The 23997-nt window shown below is 40.3% G+C and overlaps 1 protein-coding gene across 1 annotated transcript; it reads right to left on the reverse strand.

The window, feature by feature from the left end:
- Window positions 1–2645: 2645 nt before the first annotated feature.
- On the reverse strand, window positions 2646–22244 carry BEND6 (BEN domain containing 6; the record flags this gene model as incomplete). The annotated part of the gene is made up of 9 exons (XM_035903399.1): window positions 22117–22244; window positions 11858–12086; window positions 11609–11754; window positions 11001–11099; window positions 10437–10614; window positions 8786–9003; window positions 7265–7457; window positions 5297–5435; window positions 2646–2791 (listed from the first exon to the last, which is right to left on the reverse strand). Coding segments are annotated over exons 2-9 (1315 nt in total), but the record flags the coding sequence as incomplete, so codon positions are not given.
- Between the last annotated feature and the right edge of the window lie 1753 nt (window positions 22245–23997).

Below are 23997 nucleotides of genomic sequence, written 5' to 3' on the forward strand. Positions count from 1 at the left end.
TCTCCCTTTCTGTTACTTTTGAAGTTTCTAATCTGTGAGTATCTGGTCTTCAATTTTGTGTTCTCAGAGTTTGTCAGGGTCACTTTGGAAAAACAGTCGTATTTTCTTCCTTTTTGGTTGTACTGCAGGGAGTACGGCTTTTCTGTTAACTGTGTAGTTGTGTAAAAGTTACTTATTTTCTTTTATCCAGGGGGTAACATCAGTCCTATACTTTGGGAGAGAGGAAGGAACTGGCTCTTTGCAGCTTGTTCCCTCTTTACCCCTTGGTAAAAGATTAAAACGTCATCTTCTCTTGAGTTGCTCTTTTTGTCCAGAACACCCATCTCTCTCCCTGGCCCACGCCTGGGAGTAGGCCCTTCACCCTACCATGAAAATCCTCCTTTGCTCTTTGTGTTGAGCTGCCAGCCCCACTGGTTTTCCTTTGATGACTTACCAAGTCAGCAGGATTAGAAAAGCACATTGTACAGTGTGATCTGTGGTGCTGCACCAGCAACAGGAGAGCAGCCACTCGTGTTTGGCTCCGTGGACCTGCTCAAGTGCTTCTACACCTCCCGAACAGCAGAACAGCTGCAACAGTGCAATGCCAGCTGTGACAACTTTAAGGTTAGAGAGCCTTTGTAAGGTGAGCCAACCCCATCCCCAGCTAAAAATGACAAGCTTTACAGAAGCTGGCTTCAGAACAGTTATTGAAGAAAAAGAGGGGAAAAAACCCCCAACCTTCCATGTTAGAGCATACAACAGAGGCTGGTGTAAGAAAAGGCCCAAAAGAGAGTAAAGACAATAAAACAGAACTAAGACATAGTAATGTTTCATTTTATTTGATATAAAGTTGCTTCAAAAATATGATTAACTATATACATTCTTAAATGCTGTACATACAATTACATATACAAAATTTACATAATAGCAAGTATCCTTCTGTTTTACATTTTATGGATGGTAGATAATAACATGAGCTATAACTTACATCATATTTCATCCCTGCTTTCATCCTGATCCTATCTACAAGGAATTGATAGGCATGAGAGATGAAAAAGGCTAACAGGGCACTTAGTTTATACCCCAGCCCACCCAAAAGCCTTCTCCACAGTGCATTTTATTAGCACATTGTTCTAGTACAGTTAGGTTTGCAGCACTTTCCTTTAGAGCTATTTGGCTGCTAACCCTATCTTCAGATTTTTTTTCCCCCTGGAATTCACCCTAATACTATTTCTAATTTACCTCTATTTCCTCAGTTTTCCTGAGTTACAGAAATCCTCCTCAAATCAAGCTAGTCTTCTTCAACTTTATGGTTTGAGTTGGTTTTTTTTTTCCCATCTTGATTCTTTAGTTGCTTGTTTGCTACGTATGAAATAGATTTCACTGTTAGTACTCTCTGTTCTGGGAGAAGTACACTGAAGCATGAAAGCTATAATCCAAGTGTTGGAAAAAAATGTACCTTCCCTCCTCTTCCTCAGGCAGTTACAGGGTGTGTGACTGCCAACTGCTCCCTGGCACAAGTGGTGCCAGATCTCAAGAGGAACTCCCCAGTTACTGGGATTTTCCATGTCCCAGTCCCATGAGGAATGCTCCACCTACCCACCCTCTCTCCAGCCAAGAGGTAGCATACCAAAATCGAAACAAGGTTTAGAGGCTGGCAACTCTGCCCTTTACTAGTCGCTTCCAAGAGGTTGTCTTCCATTTCCCAACCAGAGAGATCAGTCACCCTTATCCTATGGACCTGATGTTCAGGGAAGAAGAGGGAGTTAGAGCTGCCAAACCAACAGAGTACCAGCAACACAAAGCCTGCAAGAGAAGCCATGGCCTCCACATCCAAACAGGCTAACCTGGAGGACTCTTCCCTGAGCTAAGAGGGAATGTGGCTTCTTTCATTGCCTTTCCAACCTTAAGAGGTTAAAAAAGCTGCTGCTTTCCTGCAGACATCTTGAGAGCTGCAGTTTTATTGCCCTAAGAACATTTTCTTCTTTCCAAGTTAACAGCATCCTTAAATATCTATTTTACTTCTTTTCTGCTCATGCAGCCCTGTGCTTTCTAACCCTGTGCTGGCCATAGTCTTCATTTCACTAGGAAATATTTCTATTCTTTTTTCATACCTCTGTATCTTGTTTTTGTATTAATATGCAATAGTTTTCTCTCATTGGTAAAACAGTTTTCTATCAGCTGTCAAGGTGAAAGCAAGGGGATTAAGGTTCCTTTTATCTATTTTTTTGGTATCACTTGAAATAATGTTTTTTCTAACTAAGGGGAACTCTTCTTACACTTCAGAACAAGTTTATATTTTTTGAATTACTGCATAACATGCATATATTTAATAATATCTTAAAGACAAAGATATTAATATGCCTTCATTGTTTTCTAGGCTGTGGGATTTTCATTTGTTTGAGAAAATGGTTCTCAGGCAACTATTCTGCTTGCAGCATCTCTGTCCACTGTCGCTAGGCCCATTTAGGCATTATTTCTTTTTTATTTTGTACTACTCTGTAATCTCCGTTGAGAATTTGAACCAGTATGAAATACCTTCTGTTATTCCTTGTCTGAATTCCTGAGATCCTGTCCGCAACCCTGGTTGGGAGAGGGCGCTGGTGAGCTGCTGGCAAGATGAGACTCCACCTTTGAAGAAGTGGGTTTGAAACACTCCTGCTGACCTTGAGGGGTAGGAGGTGGAGGAGCCAGGCGGCTGTCACTTTGCTGAATTTGTGCATTAGCAGCTGGTGAATCATCATCCTGCTGGTCTTGTGTGCTGGGAGGAACAGCCGAAGAGATAATGCCCTGAGGAGCAGCTGTTGAACCACTGCTGAGACAATTTATAACCAAGCTTGAGATGCTAACATTAAATGCGCAGTTACTACTGTTCTTAGTTTCCGAGCAGCAGAGTTTATTAGCTAGTTAACTAGTCTTCTTCACTGACACGTTCCCCTTTTCCTTGTTTCACCTCACCCTAAGGGATCTGAGATGGTGACTTGTCTGTCTCATTGGATTTGACTCCAAATTCCTTTTCTTGAATCATAATCATATTCTGGGGAAAGGCAGAGGAGGTGGGCAAGGAAGGAGGAGCAGCAAGGGAGGAGATCAAAACTGCACTATCATCAGGTTTAAAAGTTAGTAGCTTGTGTGTAAGTTGTTCCTAAAGGTACTGCACAACAGGATTTTCTCTTGACCCCTTTCTACTTCATTGCCGGAAGGTGAACTGAGGGAGTAACAGTGAGATTATGAGCACTTTTAAATTCTCCTGATTTTCTTACAGAGAAAACTTGTGTCACATGAGTTAAAGGAGTCACCACTGCTATCTTGATTACTTACAAGGTGCTTAAATGCTTTTACAGTGCGGAAATTCTGGACAGGTGTAAATTGAATCCATTATAAACACATTCTGATAATCATCCATCCAAGAGAGACTATGCAGGCAATATTTACATTGGTTTCAATGGATATTGGACTGGATTTTACATAAACGCTTATCGATAACAGACATAAAGACATTTTTAAGATATCAAGTTTAAATTGAAAGGTCTATAGGCAGTTTTAAAAAACAACCCAGAATTGTTATAGTGCTAGCTCGAGATCCTCCCATCAAGACTTCAGGAATACTGTGTAGATGAGAAGACTCAGGAATTAGCAAAATTTACAGATTCCTCTGATGAAGATAAAAATTTAAAATATAAAATATTTAATACTTTCAAAGAAGAGTCTCAGTTTCTGTTATTTTTACCACCTGTGTCAAGGACAAGGAAAAATACTACAATGAATCAATGCACACTGTATGTTACAAATACAGAGGACCTTTGTTTCATGAAGCCTTCTCATCTCTAGGAGAAAAGCATGAACACAGCAAACTGTATTTTAGCCAGGCTAGTGCATTTCTTTATTGTTTCCAGATAGGAAAACCTGTGCATGTGGATTCTTCCAATAGATATTATCTGAGCATTTCTCAAGTAGTAATTCATAGACCACTGGTGATCCATGGAGTACTTCCAGGTGGCTTAGAGAGGAGTTTTAGTAGCAAAGCACTGCTACTTTTCAAACAACTGTGACATAACATAGTCAAATATCTTGGGGTGGTTTTGTTTGGTTGTTTGGTTTGTTGGTTTGTTTTTTTTTTTTTATTTTGTTATGAAGTGTCTTACAGCTGCAAATACAGATTTTAAAACATGCACAAGATAACTGAACTAGGAAGAAGTAAAATATTACTTTAGTATGGAAAGTCTAAGTAAGGACAAATCTGTTCTCCCTGTCTCACTTACTTTAATATCTTATCCTGTTCCTTGTTAATCTCTTATCCTGTTCCTGAGGAGAGCCAGAGAGAGCTGGCACTCTAGCCTCAAGAAGGGTCAAGGGGATCTTATCTATGTGTGTTAATACCTGATGGGAGGGTGTAAAGGTGGAGCCTCTTATCAGTGGTGCCCAGTGACAGGACCAGAGGCAATGGGCAGAAACTGAAACACAGGAGGTGCCGTCTGAGTCTGAACATGAGGAAACACTTTTTCACTGTGGGGGTGACCGAGCACTGGCACAGGTTGCCCAGGGAGGTTGTTGAGTCTCTGTCTTTGGAGATATTCAGCCCAACTGTACATGGCTCTGAGAAGCCTGGTCTAGGTGACCCTGCTTTGAGCACAGGAGGCACTGGACTAGCCAATCTCCAGAAGTCCCTCCCAGCCTCAACTATTCTGTGATACATTCATTTGGTATATATGAAAACAGTACTATGCAAACAGCTGACTTCACTGACGATAGCGTGAAGTTCAGCAGTTTTAAGACTAGTCTTGTTCACAAGGTAAGAATGCCCAAAATAAGCAAGATGTTACTTAATAACTCCTCCGCCCCAATAATATAGACTCTTCTGGCAGTAAAAGAAAGCTAATTTAGCTCTCCTACAGTACTTTTATCAGTAGGTACAAAAGAGGTGTGATTTTCCTTATCTTTACTTGTGGGTTAATTAAGGCACAACAGGTAACATGAAAATGGTATTGATTGGTCTCTGGAGAGCCTACAGAGGATAATAAGTAAATAATGCCAAGACATATCGATCGAAGTAACTTCATGTGTTTACTTCTGTTCTCCCTTCCTGTAATTTAATAGCCTTCTGCTGCTTTGTCTAGAAGGAACAACTTTTTTTTTGTGCTGTAATGTTAAGCTGGACTGCTTCTGTATTATGTACTTTTTGTACAAGGTTATGAAAATATTTACCTACTTGGCAGTGCATGTATGAACACATAATCTTAAGATTGCTTTTAGATTTTGCTAACACAGGGCAATATATGGAATTATAAGTTGCAGGCTTCTTTTTTTTAAGACTTACCAAAAGCTATGCTTCTGAAAAGCACCTGAGTTAAGGTCTTTGCTTAAGATTGGCTTCTTGGTGCAATTGTTCAGTTTTTGTCCCATCATTCGCCTAATTAAAGCATCATCTGTGTTTGGAAACAACTGTTTCGTGATTCCTGCAAAATAAAGAGATGATATATATGAGGTCTCCAAATCAGGGAAACCACAGACGCATGATCTAAAATGCATTTATTGCATCTTTGAAATTTCCAGCTACTTCAGCTTCAGCTCTACTTTGCTGTCTTCACTCACTACTTCATAGATTTTTCATGTGCCAGCTCTTGCTTTTCTCTGTGCCTTCCGTATTGCTGTGTCTGCTCTTGGCAAACTCAAGGGGAACTCCAGTAGTAAGTGATTTGCATTCACTCATCCTCTTTTCCTTTGTTCTGTTCTTGATCAAAGTCCTATTCCTATCGTCATCAGTCCTCATGCCGATGAATCGTACAGTTTTTGCTCATAGATTTGCATTTGCAGGTGATGTTTCCTTCCCCAAACATTTCCCTTCTGGTTTGCCTGGCTAACCTTCTTTGAACACAAAAAACCTAACAGGACTCGACATCAGGAATGCATCTCCTGCTGTCCTCTTCTCCATCATCTTTCCTTCCCTTGATTTGTTTTCTCTTCCATTTCATTTTGAAGTCTTACAGTTTCCATCTTCTTTAAATAATCTGATCTACTAACTCATTTTCTACAGTCCTAGAACTCCCAGGCTTCCTTCTTATTTTTCTCTTTCTCTTGTACAGTGTTGACACTTTCCTATTTGAATTCAGGAGTGTTCTCATTTCCCTTAACAAACTTCTTTGAGTTCTCTATAGGCTTCCCTTTGTCACTGAATTCTCCGCAGTATGCTGTATTCAGTGTCCTGATTATCTTCTCTGCTTCCCTTTTCAATTTTGCCTAGACCCTTCCCCAGAATCCATCTTTAGAAAAGTCACTAGTAGCTCATAGAATCATAGAATTGGAAAAGACCCTTAAGATCCAAGTCCAACCGTTCTTCACATCCCATGAAATCTTAATTTTTCTCATACACCATTCTGAAATTGTCTCATCTTACCACCTCTAAATATATTTTCACTACCCTACACACTCTCTCCTTTTCTCTCTCTTGACTTCAGGCCTTTTTCTCTAGCTAGGTTCTTAAAGAAGAGAGGTTTCTGCAACTGGTAACTTTTGAAACTGCTGGCCAACTTCAACAAAACTGGACTAAGGTACAGGGACTGGAGCTACGCTGGTAAGGGAACCGAGAGAACTGGGGAAGTCCAAGGGAATGGCAATGGGCAACAGATTCTAGTACAGGAATTTAGGCTATGTCGTTCAAGTATTAAGCTATAGGTATGAAAAAAAAAATAAAAATCAGGCTTCACGTGCTCACAAAATACTGTTTTCTTTAAAGCTGCTACTTCCATCTGAAGTGATTTCTCTTTTTTGCACCAAACATTTTTTTCCTTAAACCTCAGCATAAAACAAATTCTGTTTGCTTCTCTGATCAGCATTCCTGTCTTCTATACTTATTGTCTCATTTTGCCTCCAGCGCTATTTAAAATGTCAGAATTCATAACATTCACTAACTTCAGAATATAGCAGACATTATTTTAAATTTGATCCAAATGTGTCCTCTCTTTGCCTTCTCTTTAATTGTTACTTGTCATGCTCCAAGTTTGACTGTTGTAGATTGACCTTTCAAAGGCCAAACAAATGTATAATATCACTGTGCTGAGTAGCCACTTAAGTCAAAGCCACAAAATTCACACAATAGAAATACCACTACTTAGCATTTCACTGACAGTATTTGTAACAGATGGGTTAAAAAAGTAAGTAGCTGAAGAAGGAAATATGAAACAGCCCATCACCTGAGTAGACCAGCTGTTAAGCATTACAGCCCCTCCCTCAGAGAAAGCCCTCTGTCAAGTCAGTGCCACACGGAATAAGGTTAACAAGCCATCACCTATGATTTCCTGAACTTCATTCTGATTCATAGCTGGTTTCGCCGCTTTATCCCTTGAAGAGGAGGACTTTGCACCTGTCAGGCTGTGTGTAGCCATGTATTCATGTGTATAAAGTGCTTGCATCAAATCATTTATAAACTTCTGAGGTTTGCTCTTGTTACAAAGTGCAATCTGCCACTTTTCAATCTTGAACTGGAAAACAAAAATTGGTCATAGGCATAACTATTGCAGTTCTCTGGAAATATATAGTATCAACTCTGAAACATTTTTTCATGTTCTTTTTCTAAACCACAATTTCAAAAGTAATCTCTGCAAACTGTGTGCTTGAGATCCACGCTAAACTTGCACACCACTCAACGTCTGCAATTGTATACACAGGTTGATTTTTTTTTTCAGAAGCAAGTGTGGGGCAGACTAAGGACCCGTTCATCCTAGGAAACGCTTCACTGGGCCATCCATATTACTTGCTAGTGGAGACAGGACATATTCAGACATATCTAAACCCTTCTGCTTGCACTCCATGCAGGCTGGCCATCGTCCAGTTCTGGCCTGGATTCTGAACAGCCTCGGGAGCATGGCACTAGGCCTGAGCTAATATTCCTGCCTCTGAGCAGATATGCCCTAAGAACCGTGACATCTGGTCCTGGGCTTTGAGAGTGACTTCTGCACACAGCAGCTGTACAGCCTAAGTATTTGAACTCTCTTATTGGGCAATTTTGAGCTACTTCTGTTAAGTAAGGTTAGGTTGCTTACAGAATGAGGTCTTTTTATTTCTTTGGAGATGTTAGGTCAAATTTTGTGTATTGAAATATTCAGTCAAAACATCATACCTTGATAATTCTTAATAGATTTCTTTGGTTTTTAGGACTCCACAACAACACACGAGAATGATTTCCACTGATTGGTATGACTCAATGCATGAAAATGTTTATTTAAGTTGTGACTGCAGAAGCTAGAATTATTCTTTTGGTTGGGTCTTTTATATTTTTCACGTACAGCCTCTGTGCCCGAGATTTCTCAGTTATGCTGTTATAATGACAGAGAATAGGGGAACATCTTTACTCAGGATCTCTCTATATGCATATTTCTACTTAACTGCTGGCCGCTGTTTGGAATGAGAGCAGAAACATACCATTCTCCATTTACTTATTAACAGTTTAAACAGACTGCTGGTGTTTTTCTTAGATTATCTCTGAAACATTAACATTCTCCTTTGGCATCCAAAATATTGGGCTGGAAGTTATCTCTGGATCTCAGTGTTTTCTTCATGCATCAGCATTTGGCCTTAGTCACAGACGTGCAAAACCAGTGAAATCAAAGTGAGTCTGAGAGTGTACCAGCACACCGATTAAATCTAATGTGTCTCATGGAAAGAGCCTTCTGCACAAAAGGAGCTCATTAGTCACATCATCAATTGAATGATGATGAAATGATTTTTACTGATGCTTATTTTTTTGTATTTGTTATACTATAACATAAAGTTGGTACTGTGTATAGTCTGAAATTGCCTTTTAACTGACCTGCTTTTCGGTCTGTTGCTCCTCATCTTCCACATTCAGAGTTATTGGTGAGCTGGAGTTACTATGCACAGCTGCATACGAATCTGCTAACGGATTGTTAGATGCTTTCCAAACACATTGTGAATGCAGGCTGGATGTGGATGATGTCACTCCCCCTTTGAGCAGTGCTTCAGCCATCCCTACCAGTTCCTCAAAATGGGTGACTGCCTGTGGCAACACTGAAATCAAACGGAAAGTGATGGGTAAAAGTAATTGAAGCTTTCAGACTCTAATTATGTAAGGATGTATATGTTTGTAATTGGATTCCCATCGTACTGCAAGAGAGTCAAAAGTAGATGGCAAAAACGCTTTAATGTGCTTTTTTCCTGTTCTCTCAAAGCTTTTCCTGCCATTCTGCTGTCCCTACCCATGAAGATCTGTAGAATAGGGAAGAGCAGTTCTCTGCAAGGCTAAGAGGAACCATTATTTTACGCTCATCATGGCAGTAAGCTGCCAATTTCTTTTTTCTTTTTGCTATCTCAAAATCTCTACAAGTAAAGCTATTGAATATGGGCCAAGTAACATTATGTCTGATTTTTTTTTTATTCAGAGAAGTTACGTAGACTGCATAGACTTTTTTCCTCTTTTTTAATCTATAGAGAATATCTTTTAAATGGCCCTTTCTCCAATTACTATTTATTGTCAAATATAAACTTTTATTGAGTCCATTGAGAAGAATCATTTCAGCAGAGCAAAAAGGATGCAAGGGCTCAAGAATCAGCAAGATACAGAATCACTGAATTATTAGAAAATACTGTCAAAGATTAATACAAGTGCTTAAGATGTAAGGCAAATGGACCTAAATGTTTAAGAGTTGTTGGACACTAACAAAATGTTTAAAAATAATATTCAGAAAAGTGGAGATGAATGATTCAAACCAAGATGAATAACATCTGTAACAGAATCAGGTGGGCAATGAAACTGATAAGCACTTTCAAAATCATATGACAATAAAAAGAGGCTAGGCTGTCTAGGGATGATATGACATAGCTAGCAAGAAGTCACAAATCCTCTTTAAGCTTTATTATTCATTAATATTTTGAGATTTTGGATTTAGTCTTGTCTGCCCCAGAGAAAGGGATGGGGACAAGTAAGAGGAGCTTCAGAGGTGATCACTAAGTGACGAAAGATTCATTTATAAAAGAACAAAATGGTTCACCTCTGGGAAAGGACTCAATTTGTTGTACCTGGAACTAACTCAGATTATCAATAATGAGGAATTACTATATTATAAATACAATTATAAAGAAAATTTCAGTAGACCAAGAATAACTGTTAATAAATAAGGTTAGTTGGACTCGTCAGCAGAGTGTTTGAGCTTAGCTGATGGTTATACACAGCATACAGAAAGGTCCTCTCGGGACTGACAGGATTTAGACAGATTTTTCCATTTCTAACTCTATGATTGCATGGCCTCCGTGTAGGACAGTTTATTCTAAGTGTTGCTGGAATTAAATGTTGCCATGTATCAAAGACTTCAATGCTAACGGTAGGCCTTGATCATGCCAGGCGCTTGAGCATCCATAATTCCCATCCGAAGGGCCTCTTATAAATCAAGCTTTTCATGACCTTCAGGCTCTCCTCTTCATCAACATACTTCCCCTGACTTTACCTTGAAGCATCACCAGGGACTGCCTTAGGCGGCAGTTTTCTCTCATGGTGTCTGTCAGCTTCCTCTTGAGGCTTTTTATTTTGGCACACAGCTCTACCTTGGATAGTTGAAATAAAGGCTCTTCATCATCACTGCTACTTTCACTGTACAGAAAGTTGCTTCCTGAATATGTTTCTCTCTGGAAAAAAAAAAAAAAACAAAACGAAACGTGCTATCTAGCGTAACAACAACATAAAATTAAAGCATTAAAACATTAAAATATCTGGCTGAATCAGAATATTCTCTTTGTACACAATGTATAAACAGACTTGGTGCATTTTAATAATAGCTGGTTTTGAACATAGATACTACCTTTCCTATTAAAATTAAAAATGAAATGTCAGGGTAATACAAAACCGTTAGGTACTTCTCTCTCTCTCTCTCTTCTCCATTCACCAGTTTTCTAAGGTAGTGTCTTTTAGAACCGTTAACTTCACGAAAACAAAAGTCTTACGCCCCCCTAAACAAACACATTTCAGTTTGCTTTTGCTTAATACATTAAAATTGCTGAAGATACGATGTTACCTGTTTGTTAATTAAAGATGATTCAAGTTTACTCAGGATGTTGGCAGGAGCAGATGCCTGTAATGATTTCTTTCTTTTTATATGCTTCATCATCTTCCCCTGTAAACAAGAGCATAACAGTGCCTTTGCATTCCTATAGAGCCTCTCATTACCATATCTCATGGTATACCATAAACTTTTATTCACTGCGTACTTGGCATTCTTGGTTAGTATTTTTGAAAAATAAGTTTTTGACTTTTTGTTAAGATTTATGTTTTCTTTCCCCACATTTTGTCACTGCAGATCTCAGCTCAATGCAAAGCTCGGAAAACTGGGTGCCTTCCCTATGCAGCAGTCAGATTTCTGTCTTATGGGAGAAAACATAATGGAGCTACAGAGCATCCAAGCCTTGAGTAACACTTCTCTCTTTAAATAGCAAAGGGCAAAATCTATTTGCCTAACTAATTACTCTGAGAGGTTATTGTGCTGGGATACCATGTGAAGATTGTCTGTATTCCTACTTTTACTATACATATTTTGTGTATTATATTGTGAAAAATTGGTAGTTATGGTCTATTTCATTCCATTATGGGCCTACCAATATCAGGCACATGAAGACAGAGACTCACCTGATCTTTATCTAGGTCACTGTCTTCACTCTCTGAGAATATCATTTCTATCCTCTTCCTCTTGCCTTTTCCAAGGACTTGTATTTTTGTAATTTCATCCGCTCGTAATATCTTTTGCATCATTTCCACCAGCTCTTGGGGGTCATCTGAAGTGACGGGGGAAAAAAAAAGCCAAAGCACAGAAAATCAGGTAGCAATACCTGACAACTAGATTAAAATTTCAGAAAAATGCTCTGGAACTGCACTCACCACTCATGTACACAACTTTCACCAGGTGCTTTTCCGTCTGTCTTTCTCCCACAGGCCAGTTTACTAGCACGTGCTCGTTTGGTTTTAGAAGCCTTTCTAGTTCATTGTCATCACTGGGAAGGTCCTGTATCCATGAAGTCTCTCCAATTTGCAGTGAATTATCATTTACAAAATCAAACAGTGTGAATTTTTTCATTGTTAAGTGGGTATCTTGTCACACAGACACCACCTGCAGGACGTCATAGGAAAAATGGCTGTTACCATGTCATGCCACATGAATATTACAAGAGTATTTTAAACAGCCCTGAACAACCCTCCTATTCCTGGATTTTGGTAATTACCTTGTATGAAAACATCCTGGATAAGGAAGTGAAAAACTCACCGACCAGCATGTTATATCTCCCCTGAAAGATTGGAGACGGTCTGTTCAATACGGGTATGCCAGCCTTCACTCACAGCACCCTTGCTTCCATATTACAACCATGCCTAATCTATGCCCAGGATCTCTATTAACTACTACATTTGCCCCAACAGAAGTTTTCAGTCCAGCCTCTGACTAAAAAAATACAGGTGTGAGAACTTTCCCTAGAAGGAGGGAAGGTACTAGCTCTACATGCCATCAAAAGGGATGTTTGACTTCCAGGACTGTATCAATTATCTCATGGGCAGCAAGATGCACAATTGCAGCCACGAAAAACCATCCCGGGACAACTGACTGGATGAGGTATGACAGATTCTGGCAGTGGAAAACTTGACGTACAAAAGAAATGACAGGCTGAGGACTGGAAGAGAGCTGGGCTGCTTCATGAAGAATAACAGCAACAAGGAGAACACAGACCCAAATATACAGCTAAATCATTTGCTTACAGAAAACAGCATTTTAAAAGCAAAGGATCATTTCTGGGCTTTCTAAAGCACTGAAGCTCCACAATGGGAGACGGGAACAAGTAATACTTTTGTGCTTTATTTTCCTAATAGGCCTTACATGAAAGTGTGAAATGTAACATACGTTATTAAAGTCTACTGGAAATGTAACCGGTTCACTTAAGTGCTTCCACTATAATCAGAAAAAGTATTTTCTACTTCAAAATTATTAAATCAGATAAAACCAATAAACATAAAATCTGATTTTGCCAAACCTTGGTCTTCTTTCCAACAAATGGTACGGTTTGGCCTGTCAGTTCATGGAGGTGAAATAATTTTACAGAGCTGCAAACTCATGAATTCCCAGATGTGACAGTGTGATTTGCGATTTACTTGGCCTCAATCAGTCAGAAGCAAATCCAGTGCCTCACGCAGAGGCTGTCAAAAAGGTAACTCAGAGCTAGGAAAGGAGAATTATGTGGAGCTATTATGTCAAAGTGAGAAAATCTGGCTGCAGTGCTCTAAGAAGCAATGCCAATTCATTTGCAGAAGCCCAGCTCACCACTATTCACCATGGCTGTGCTACGCCTCAAAAGAGCTGGTTTTTCACACAGGGGTGAACTTGTTAATTTGCAAAAGGCAGCTGTGCTCTTGTCAACATGTTTACTGATACAATGAGGCACGTGGCATAGGAAATTGCCATTAAAAAGCGTATTAAATCATGCTTTCATGCAGAATGTGTTGAGTGTGATAGCAGTAGGTTTGTTAAGTACTGCGCTGCTGAAGAAAGGAGACTGTGTTTGCAAGAATTCACATTAATTTTCTTTAGAGCAAAGACTGGGAAACATCCATCCCATGTAAATTCTGGAGAGGAAACCGCCTGAATGTCTATGCCTACCATGAATCACCGGAGGCCTCATTCTGCCACTGATCCATGCAGAGGGGATCCTTACACCACAGAAAGGGATCGTTCAACAATTTAAAACAGCCTGTGCATGGAATCACATTGACCATCAGTGTTTTTCCTTCTCTGTTTCAAACTGCTCTTGAGAATATAGCGCAGCCAGCTTAACATTTCTCATCTGGCACAAAGATGTTAACTTCTACCCCGATCAACCCAGGGCAACAAGCCCTATCACAAGAGTTCTTTGATTCTCAAATGAAATACTTTGAGCTTTCCCCTCCTTGGCAGTTGCGAGCTACTTCATTACCCTCCCAAAAACCCGCATAAGGTCAGCAGAACTGCAGCGAAGTTAGAACTGCCGGCATGCTAAGAGTAACAGCCGATTGACTGCCCTCTATGTTTTTTTTAATGTTTCCCTGTAGTCCTCTAACAGTTTTTATGTCGTCTCTCATTTTGTATTGAGACAAATATTCTCTAAGCCATGGGTCATACTTGTGGTCTGCACTTGTACAGGTTTAGCAAGCCAGCCCAGGATCTCCAGGGACACACCGAATGCACAGGCTATTCACAGCATGGAGGGTAAATGATGATTCCCCACGGTGCTGGGGCTGTTCACATACACACAGTGCTGACTGAGCACATCAGTAGCAAGTCCAACAGGTTTTGGAAGATACCAGGCTTGCATATGTGTTATACAGTTTAATGAAGTCAATGGACACGTGGACTTCTGGATGTTCGGAGCCCATGACAGCAGCCTGGTGTCACTGGCAGACTCTGTGAAGCACATGGCCAGCAAGATCCCTCGCACAGTGTTTACACCAGACAAGCACCTGGATTCCTGAAAATCCATCCCGTCACTCAAAGCTAGGGACAATTTCTACCACGGTCATGGTGGGACTCGGAGCTCAGCAATTTGTCTACATTATCTATAAAGCTCTTTTGAGCTGTCAAGATTCTTGCCTGTGGTGGGAGGGTGTACTAGTAAACAGCTAAACTGATTCCACCAAGAGTCTTAACAGCTGCCAAGTTAAAATATAAGCTACATAGGACGCTGAGAGATATAAGGAATAGATTTTACAAATAGTCAGGGGAGGAGGGATGGGGTTGATCCATTCCCTTAGCTCCTGGCAGGAGTCCAAAAGCCTACCGGCAGCTTTCCGAGGCTCATGCTCAGTCCTCTCGCTCCTGCTCAGTCCTCTCTCTCCTGCTGCTTTTGAAGGGGCTGAGGCAGGGAAGCAGTTGTGGGGCAGCAACAGAGATGGGCCAGGTCCCTTCTCTGCTGTGGCTCTGCCAGGCATCAGCTCAACTGCTTGCATTACAGATGAAATGACGGAACTATTACATTGCCAAACAAAAGGAAGAATGCAATAGTTGATGGATAGTATTTTTCTGTCACAGAGCTATGGCTTCAGCTCCCGCAGTAGACATTAATCAAACTACGCCTTTTCGCAGAATTTATTGTGACAACCCATGGGCCCTGGGGATAATGCGTAACTGTCTGCTGGCATCATCTCTAGCCAGTGATTAAAGGCAATGGCAAGGTAGAACAAACTGTCTCTAATGAGGAAAAGGAACACTAAAACACTTTGCTTACTGGAAGAGAAGTCCTGCAGTGTTTTCTCACCCTCTTCTCCCACTGGAGTCAATGTGAACCTTGTCTGAGTCAGGAATGCTGCAGATGCCTCCCTCTAAAATGTCTCATTTGCCAAAACAGATCAAAGGCAAAATATATTGTATCATCAGGAAAAAAAAAAATCTTGGGGAGTGGGATTAATCTCACCAACTTTTACTGCCTTGAAAGTGAGAGGTTGTCTAGCCACGTTTGGCTCAGTCAGTACAGAAAGAGAGGTGATTCATCTCACCCTAAGACACGTACCTAAAAGACAGCAGATGACTTACTGTCTGGGAGAGCCTTTTTCTCTCCACTGACTATTCAGTGACTGTACAGTATGTCTCCTTATAGCAGCTGGCTTGGTCCAACTCATCCTGTATTAGCTTTCTCTATTTTTGAATAGATTTTGAATAGCAGGACAGATTCCAGTGGACCTTCTGCTACAGGGAGCCAAAAGGATGGAGTACAAAGTCTGTTGAAGTGTTACCTGGTTGTCTGTTTTAAGTCTTCCTAACACAGTTCTGCAAGTCCTCAAGTAAGATTTCTGACACTGAATGCTTTGTTCAGTGGTTTAATTGGAAGATACATAATCGCTCACAGACATTACCCTGTGTGCTGCTACTAACTACAGCGACAGAATTACATGACCTTTGGAAGCCACTTATGTTTTGCAAGATACTTAATTCTGCTACATTCTCCATCTGGAAACACTAGCTACGTATTTGAGAAGTACTGAAATGCAAATTTATGATTTATCACTTTCTAAGACACAAATCTGCCTTTACTTTTTCTAAAAGCAGGTAATTTGTAGAAGAGGAAAAAAAAGAAAGGAACCATTTAATTTTAGGGCTCTGCAGAGGAAACGTTAATTGGACTCTTGATTTTTACAAACACGTTAACACCTCACATTCTGCGCAGATGCTATAAATTTGCACACAGAATATTGTTACTAAGCAACCCAAAAAGCCAGAATAAAAAAAAAACCCAAACCACAACAGTCATTTAAAGACACAGCTCACCCTTTGACTGACAAAGTCTGTTCCATTCAGCCGGAGAGTTGGCAGATGGCATGCTGAGATCATTATTTCTCTTTCCTTTCAGTAAACACAGTGTAAAGTATTACAAATTTACAACATGAGATTGTAGGCCCACTCAATGGCTCTTATGCCACCAGCTTAAAATAGGGCTTTGCCACTGATTTCAGCAAAACCAGAAACTGTACCACAACTGTGCGACACAGATCCATGATAAAGTTCTAACATTTTATGTTGTCTACCCTCTAAGTTCAGCCTTCGATAATCACAGTTTTCCTTGGAAAAAACCAAAAAAACCACCTTTACTGAGCTAGAAACTCATCTACCTCACTCAAAGCTATTTATTTCCAATTCAGCATAATGAGCGTAGTCACAGGTTTGGTTTGTGTTATTTGGACTGCGGCATTTTACATTGAACTTGTCAGGACATTAAATACAATGCTGGTATAAAACTCTTGGGCTGTGCTGAAGTCTCAGAATTCCCAGCTCCCTGTAGCAAGTGTATGATCGAAAACATGACCCTATTTAAATATGTTATATGCCCTGTTGTGGTTTCTAATCTTTTTCCCCTTATGCCCCAGTGTAAGATTTGCTAATGATTTCAGTGGAATTAGGCACGGTCAGAAGAACGCAGAAGTTTTGTTACTGCTCAAAAGACTTACAGTGTGGTATCTTAGTCATTTTACGGGAAAATATGACTTAAAAGCACAAATCTGCTGCTCTCAGCTGAGACGTACAATGTACATATTTTCCAGAATCATCAGTATTGCTGCGTTCCAAATTCAGCTGGAAATCTGGGGAAGCATCTATCACAACATTACTGCAACTTTCAAGACAATAAATGCACAGAGATGATGCCAATTCTCTTCCACGGTAAGGATAAAACTAAGTGATTTTTATTACTGATAGCCAACAGCTCACTTCCTGACTGTAGATCGCTATCCTGGTGTGACTAACTATGAAATAATCTGAGACTCTTCTCTAAGAAATGATGCTATTCATGGTAAAGCAGCATCTTCTGGCCTTGTTTATGCAGATCATCTCATTGACTTCAAAGTCGCAGCAGCATTTACAATCCACAGGATTGTATGCAGAATTTGGCCCATACCTTGTCCCACACGCTAAAACCCATTTGAGCAGCCCAAGGAATTCATGAAGCCATTATTTCACAGTAGTGCCCTCCATGCTGTGAGTTCCAGCAACCCAGAAGTTCTCTAATACAACATTAATACCTAAATATGCCAAAGCCCTTTGTAGGACTATGGCTTAAATCAAAAGCTTGAAGAAGTTTACGGAAAAGTTCTGATTTTTGCATCAAACCATCAATGTTATTTGTGATACTGAGCGATAGGAAAGGATGAATAACTAATTTATTAAGCAGGTGTGCTTAGTAGGTCTGGAATTACTAAACTTTTGTTCTGATGAATAAATTATTCAACTAACAGTGAAACACAGCCTTTGTTTTAATAAATTTCAAGATAGCAACCTGGCATCGTTATTGGGCTTTCAGGACAGGATTCAGTCCTATTCTAGATTAAGATGCTTACATTTAGGTGTCACTGGTACACCAGGATTCTAAATTATCACTGTAATCACTGGAGATCTAAGGATCAATTTGGCTTCCTCAATGTAGGTGTCTAGCACCAGTGTCCTCTGGTATTCTGCTTGGCCTTCAGCTGCTACTCCAGAAGTACAAATCTCCCACAGGTCTTTTATCACCACTGCCGTCCCCTTGGAGATGTCTCAGCCTTGAGCAACTCCAACAGTCATGAAAATCAAGCCCCTGTTGAACACAATTAAAGCTCCCTGGAGAGTGATTCAGCTTATTTCAAATGCTCTAGGGCTCAATTCAGTTGCCTAAAAATAAATGCATGGTGCAATCTTAGCTACCATAAATTATTATGCCTGGCCTCCTACTGCCTCTTCTGATGGGCACATATCTCACACAGGGTCTAGACCCTCTTCCAAGCTCATGAGGGTGGTTACTAACTCCAGGCACCTCAAATAGCACTAAACACATAAATTTAGGCACGCAAATTGTTCCCTGTGCCCCAGTGATTGAACTGATTTTCAACAGGAGCTTAGATGCCTCACATGCCTATAGGCCACAGACATTTATTTATCTGTATTTTAACCCCATGCTCAGTGAAAGAACCCCATAAAGAATACAAGAAGCCAAACAACATGATGCAGGAAGTTACCTTAATTCTACATCACAGATCAGTATCTTCATTTAATAGCTATTTCACAGCTGACAGATGGAAAACTAATACCCACTGCAATTTGCTTATTCACAAATGCCACACTCAACAAAATGTATTAATATAGAGACCAACAAAAACTGAACTGAAGGAGACACCTAAGCTACAGGAATTTGAATAGTCACATGAGAGCAGGTTAATATATCCAAACTCTTTGAAGGAGAAACAAGTCAGCATGTCTCCGTAGAGTCCAACACTTGGCTGTACTCATTCTGACCTGGCTTGGGTAATTCAACACAACACATCTTAACAGCTCCCAAATTATAAAGGTTAAAGACCAGTGATGTACTCACTTATTTTGTCTAAAGATGTTTATGGGAAGGCAACATCTTTAGAGAAAGTCTGACCACATACAAATCCGTGCCGAGGTACAAAAACTATGCACTTGCTCTATGTGACAGCCCATCCCCAGCAGTCAAATACCCTTTCCTAAAACGCTGAAAATACCAGAACTACTTTCCATATGCAACTGATGTACTTTCAAATTGGACTTGTTCAAACAAACCCACTGATAACCTGATGTGAGAGTTTATAAGAGGAGGCATCTTACTCTTTTTATAAGGTGGCATAAGCTGTCTTGTATCTTTCGATAAGCTGCACTGCCCCAAGGCATTGCTATCAGTGACATTCTCCCTTCAACTCTAAGACTGTAGAAGTGAAATATCATCTAGGAAATTCCAGGCTTGAGCTCTGGTCAGTATTTAATAATCTAGCAGCATCTTAACTATCTCCACTCATACGTCTTTATTGGCTGTCATAAGTGAGTGATGATAAGATGTCATGCCTGGTTAATACTCAAAGTGCCTGATCTCCTACTCCAAAGCTCTTCCTCAGTTGCTCTGGTTTTGCAGTGTGTTGGTAGAAGGGAATGAACTTGATGATTTCCAGTTAAAAAAAAAAATAAAAAAAATCTGCATTACTATTGAAGGTCGTGAGCTAGAACATGAGGCATATACCTTGTCCTCTTACTCCGGGGAATATTACTGCAACTAAGAGTAGTTCTGCGTGCGCTTAGGAGAATCGACAGAAAGGCATCTTCCCTGCAAGGATAACCTCAAACCTTATTAGAGCTATTTTTTCCCCTCCTTTAAAATTAAATGCCTTTTTAGTGTATGCAGTTCAACGTAACTTTATAAATTCATATAAGCGCTGAACAACCAGTGTTGTATATTGGTCTGAAACAATCCTTAAGCAACTTCCAATTATATACATAAAAATACTAATGAAGTGCAATTCCCTCTGGGATGCAAGGCCACATTCAGATTGACAACTGCTACATTAAACACTGCTAAAAATGAGTACAGAGCAAATTTTAACCAAGGACAAAAGGGCATATCACTGCTGGAATAAAAAAAAAAAAAAAAAAGCCATAGGAGCTTTAACAGCATATTTCGATCTAGGCTCAAGATCAGCCTCTCTGTCTGCAAAGTCAATTTATGCCCACAGAATTCCTGCCAGCATTTTTCCAGCAACACTGTAAGCTGCGAGTGCACAACTCCACGGCTCATACTCCATTCGATTTACATTCAGTCTAATAAACAGAGGGAATCAAAACATGCAATTGTCCGAGTTGATGAACCTGCAAAATAAGGACAATTATCCCTACATACAAAAAGCAGGCAGAATTTGCTTTTGTGTGGTCACCTAAGACACCTGCAGATGGTTAAATGGTCCAGTCACAGGGGGGTCTAGTCTGCAGCACTGGAATTGCACAGTTTGGTCTTGGGTAAATGGAACCACCTTTACAGTTTACCTTCTCTTTTCAAAGGATCTGAAATAATAATACATATTTACCTAATTTCAAGGATACTGTGAGAATTAACTAACGCTAGTGTGCCCTCCAAACATACAAAGCACTGTATGGAGCAAACAATTTGACAAGTTTTGCAGAACAAAGATTTGCAATAACCTTGCTGAATTTAGAACATATGATTTCACATAACAGATTTTTTTTTTTTTAAAGTGAGATGCATATATCAAGCTGGAATTTGTTATTCTTTCAGCTGAAGAATGTATTTTATAAGGGTTAGTCATCTACCAGAAACTCCCACAACATTATCTCATACATCATGCTTAAACTGCTAGAAAGCACGCTGAGGACAGCGTGTAACCCGTGAAGTAGAATATTGAGGGAGAAAGTAAATTATTTCATTGAATGAAGTTGATAACACTCAGATACTAGGATATTTTCTGTATTTACTTTGCTTGCTTCTTTGTTTTTTACTGTATTTACTTTGGTTCCTCCTTGATTAGAAAAAAACCCAAGTATTTTGTTAAGAAGTATTAAATGATTAGAGACCCCTGAAGTAGTCATTTAAGCAGAATATTTTACTTAATTATAATTAAGTAGGAGAAACACAGTCCTTAAAGCATACCTACATACCAGTGAAAGGAAATGATCTTACCCTTCCACTTACTCAGCAACTCTTCTGAAATCATACCATGTATCATCTCCTGTTCTTATGTCCACATCACCAGACCTAGCATGTGACCTTTTCCTTTCAGCTCCCCGATACAAGGCATCTTACAATTGCAAAGTGAGGTCCACAGGGCCTGAATCTGGAGGAGCAGAGAGATGCCTTTCTCAGAGCCGTCGAGTGCCCTTGCATCCCACATCTGACATTGGGGGAGGGCAGCAGATCTCTGCAGACACAGCTTCTCCATGCAAAATACCATCATAGTTCCTTTTTGCAATTTTTTTTTTTTTTTTCTCCTTTCAGCCTAACCCATGGTACCTAGCTAGGATTTTTAAGTTTCTTTTAAAAACAGTTGCTGAACCTCACATAAATTATCAAGGAATATGCACTAGTCCATAGAGCGTACTGTAATTCTGCATACAGGGCAAGAGCAAGGGAAGAAAGTATCTCTGCCTTCAGCCTTGCTGGGCAAGGCTGCCAAGTCAGAACAGGTTATCGTGAGAGACAGGCTGAAAGAATATTTTAAGTCAGTGCTGCCTTGTCTCCCTGCAGGAAGGCTGCTGGTGCTGCTACAACACATTCCTTGCTCAACTCTTCCATTAAACTGCAGAAGTTTGACATAATTTCCATCCTGTTCCTCACACAACTTGGGAAAACAGGTAAACAACTGCATTCAAGAGCGACTGCAACCAGAGAAACATCCTCCCCTCCTGTCCTGTCCCTTCCCGCTGCAAACGTTTGCTGGCTGCCTCTTCTCTGTGGAGTCTCTGAAGCAGAACTTTCCTCTTTCACCCCTCTGCCCAAGTACTTACCACCACCTCCTCCCCCACCATTGCTCAAGTAAAAGGCAGCTTCCAAGCCTCCTGCCGAAGACTTCAGCTACGCCCCTGACTTTGTCGCTGCTCTGTTTCCCTGTGATCCCCATCAAAACAAGCATTTGCAGGACGCTACCTCCCATCTTCTCACATCTCCACAAAAGTGCGGCCACATCATGCGTACCCTGAAATGGTAGCAGTACCCCTTATTTATTTCAGGGTTGAAGGCTGCCTTCATAGCTTGTAAAACTCTTTTGGACTTGCTTCAGCCTCTCAACAGCTTAGATCTCTTTTCTGACCTGCCTTGCCATCCCACACACTCTTGCCACCATTGGGCTCAAGACTTCATTACCTTCTTTTACTTCCTCTTCTCTGAAATAGCTTCACCTCCTGGATTCTCCTTCTGAGGTCAAATCTCAGCTGAGAGCCAACGGTTTTGTTTTAACCTTCTCTCTTCATTCCTTTCTTCTTCTCTGTTTACCATCCTTAAGATGTATGAAAAGTTCCCTGAAAAACATTCTGTGAAGAAGCTTAGATTAAAAATGCAATGCATATAAAACTTCTTTTAATTTGTCTTTATTTTGGGGGGGGGGGCAGGGGGGGGAAGTCTACCCACATATTGCTTATTTTTAATGCAAAATAATTTCAGCAATTTAAACTTTATTTGCCACGGAAGCAATATTTTAACCACACTACCAAACCCCACAGTATTTAACAAACACAGAGCAGTAATGAATATAAAGCAAGCCATAGCAGCACTTTGGTTTACATGCGAGACGGTTGACTCAGAAGCCTGGAGCAGTAGCTCTCTGAAAAATCACGTATGTCAGCATTTCTTATACTAAACTGTACTCTCTTTTGCAATTGGAAAAAAAAAAAAAGCAGTTGTCATGAAATTTATTATAGCCTTTTGGCAAAATATTATCCTCAAGACACCAATGAGCTCACAGTCTTAGAAGGGAAAAGCTATAAACCTTAAACTAACAAGCTAACCTTAGAGATTTGTCTGTCAAATGTTTTCTATGCGCTGCTACCCAAGAACAATGTGAAAATAACCATTCCCTCTCAGCTGTTGGCAATTTACCATGCAGCCGCTGCTGCACTGCATTTTCCTCTACCACCCCATTCTGAAACAATAAATCAGGGCAGAGCGAAAGGTGCCGAAAAGTTTCCTGCTCCTGCAATCTACTGCAGCCAAGCACTGCAGCAGGGCGGGCAGCGCGTTGCCGGGAGGATCACAGCGATTTGCTTCGTGTTACAGTAAGGGAACAGGAACCCTTTGAATAATCTCCAGGTAATCTGCATTAAAACCATTTTACTGCAGTGTACTGCGGTATTAGGAAAGATTTCAATATCACACCACGTGATGCAGTGCAACCCTATAGCATCTGTCAGTTCCTAGGCAGCGAGGGAAAGCTTTAAATCAAAGGCTGCAATGTAGCAACTTCCCATTTGACAAAGTAATACGACAGACTATTTTGGCTCACTGTATCGGTGCATAGGATGAAATGATACAAAATTCCTGGAATAAAATATTACACACCTAAAAGCCAACACGTTTTTGGTTTTTTTTTTTCTTTCTGTGCTTAGCCCCCCAAGCCGGTATCAGGGGAATCTTTCAATGAAAACTGATTTCCCTAACATTGAGGGTAAAGCCTTACAACGCGTTTAGCTCAGCGATAAATGAATTTCAGTATTCTAGAGATCATTTTTCCTGTTCTCATATAAGCTACCGCAGATACGTTTCCCTCTCTGTCCTTCCAGCTTGCACATTCTGAGGTTTCAATTTGCACATATGCTTTTCTATATGGTTTTACGGCATGTTATTCCAAAGTTTACAGAGTTTTTCATTATTTCAATAAAGTAAGTTTCGGAAACGTTGCTCTCATTTAAGTGCTGACATCAAAGATGCATGAAGAGAGTATGAATTTTGTCATGCGTTTAACCCTAACTTTTTCCCCAGTGACACAGGCAAACGCAATACCGCAAAATGTTATCTGCATATATTTTCAGCGCCTGATTGTTTTGTTTGTTTGTTTGGGGTTTTTTTTGCGTTTACTAGCAGGAGGGAGTTTAAACCCCCATTTTCAAAGACCTCCAAAACAGCCTCTGCAAGCACGGAGTTACCATCGAAGCGACAGCTCCGGCGGGAGGTAGCACGGCGGCAGAGGTGAACTCTTGCTGTTACTCGCAGGAGCAACCTGCGGGTGCCGGGATTGTTCTGCCGCCGGCG

The sequence above is a fragment of the Egretta garzetta genome, unplaced genomic scaffold (genome assembly GCF_000687185.1).
Source record: "Egretta garzetta isolate BGI_Z169 unplaced genomic scaffold, ASM68718v1 scaffold781, whole genome shotgun sequence".
In the NCBI taxonomy this organism is placed as follows: domain Eukaryota; kingdom Metazoa; phylum Chordata; class Aves; order Pelecaniformes; family Ardeidae; genus Egretta; species Egretta garzetta.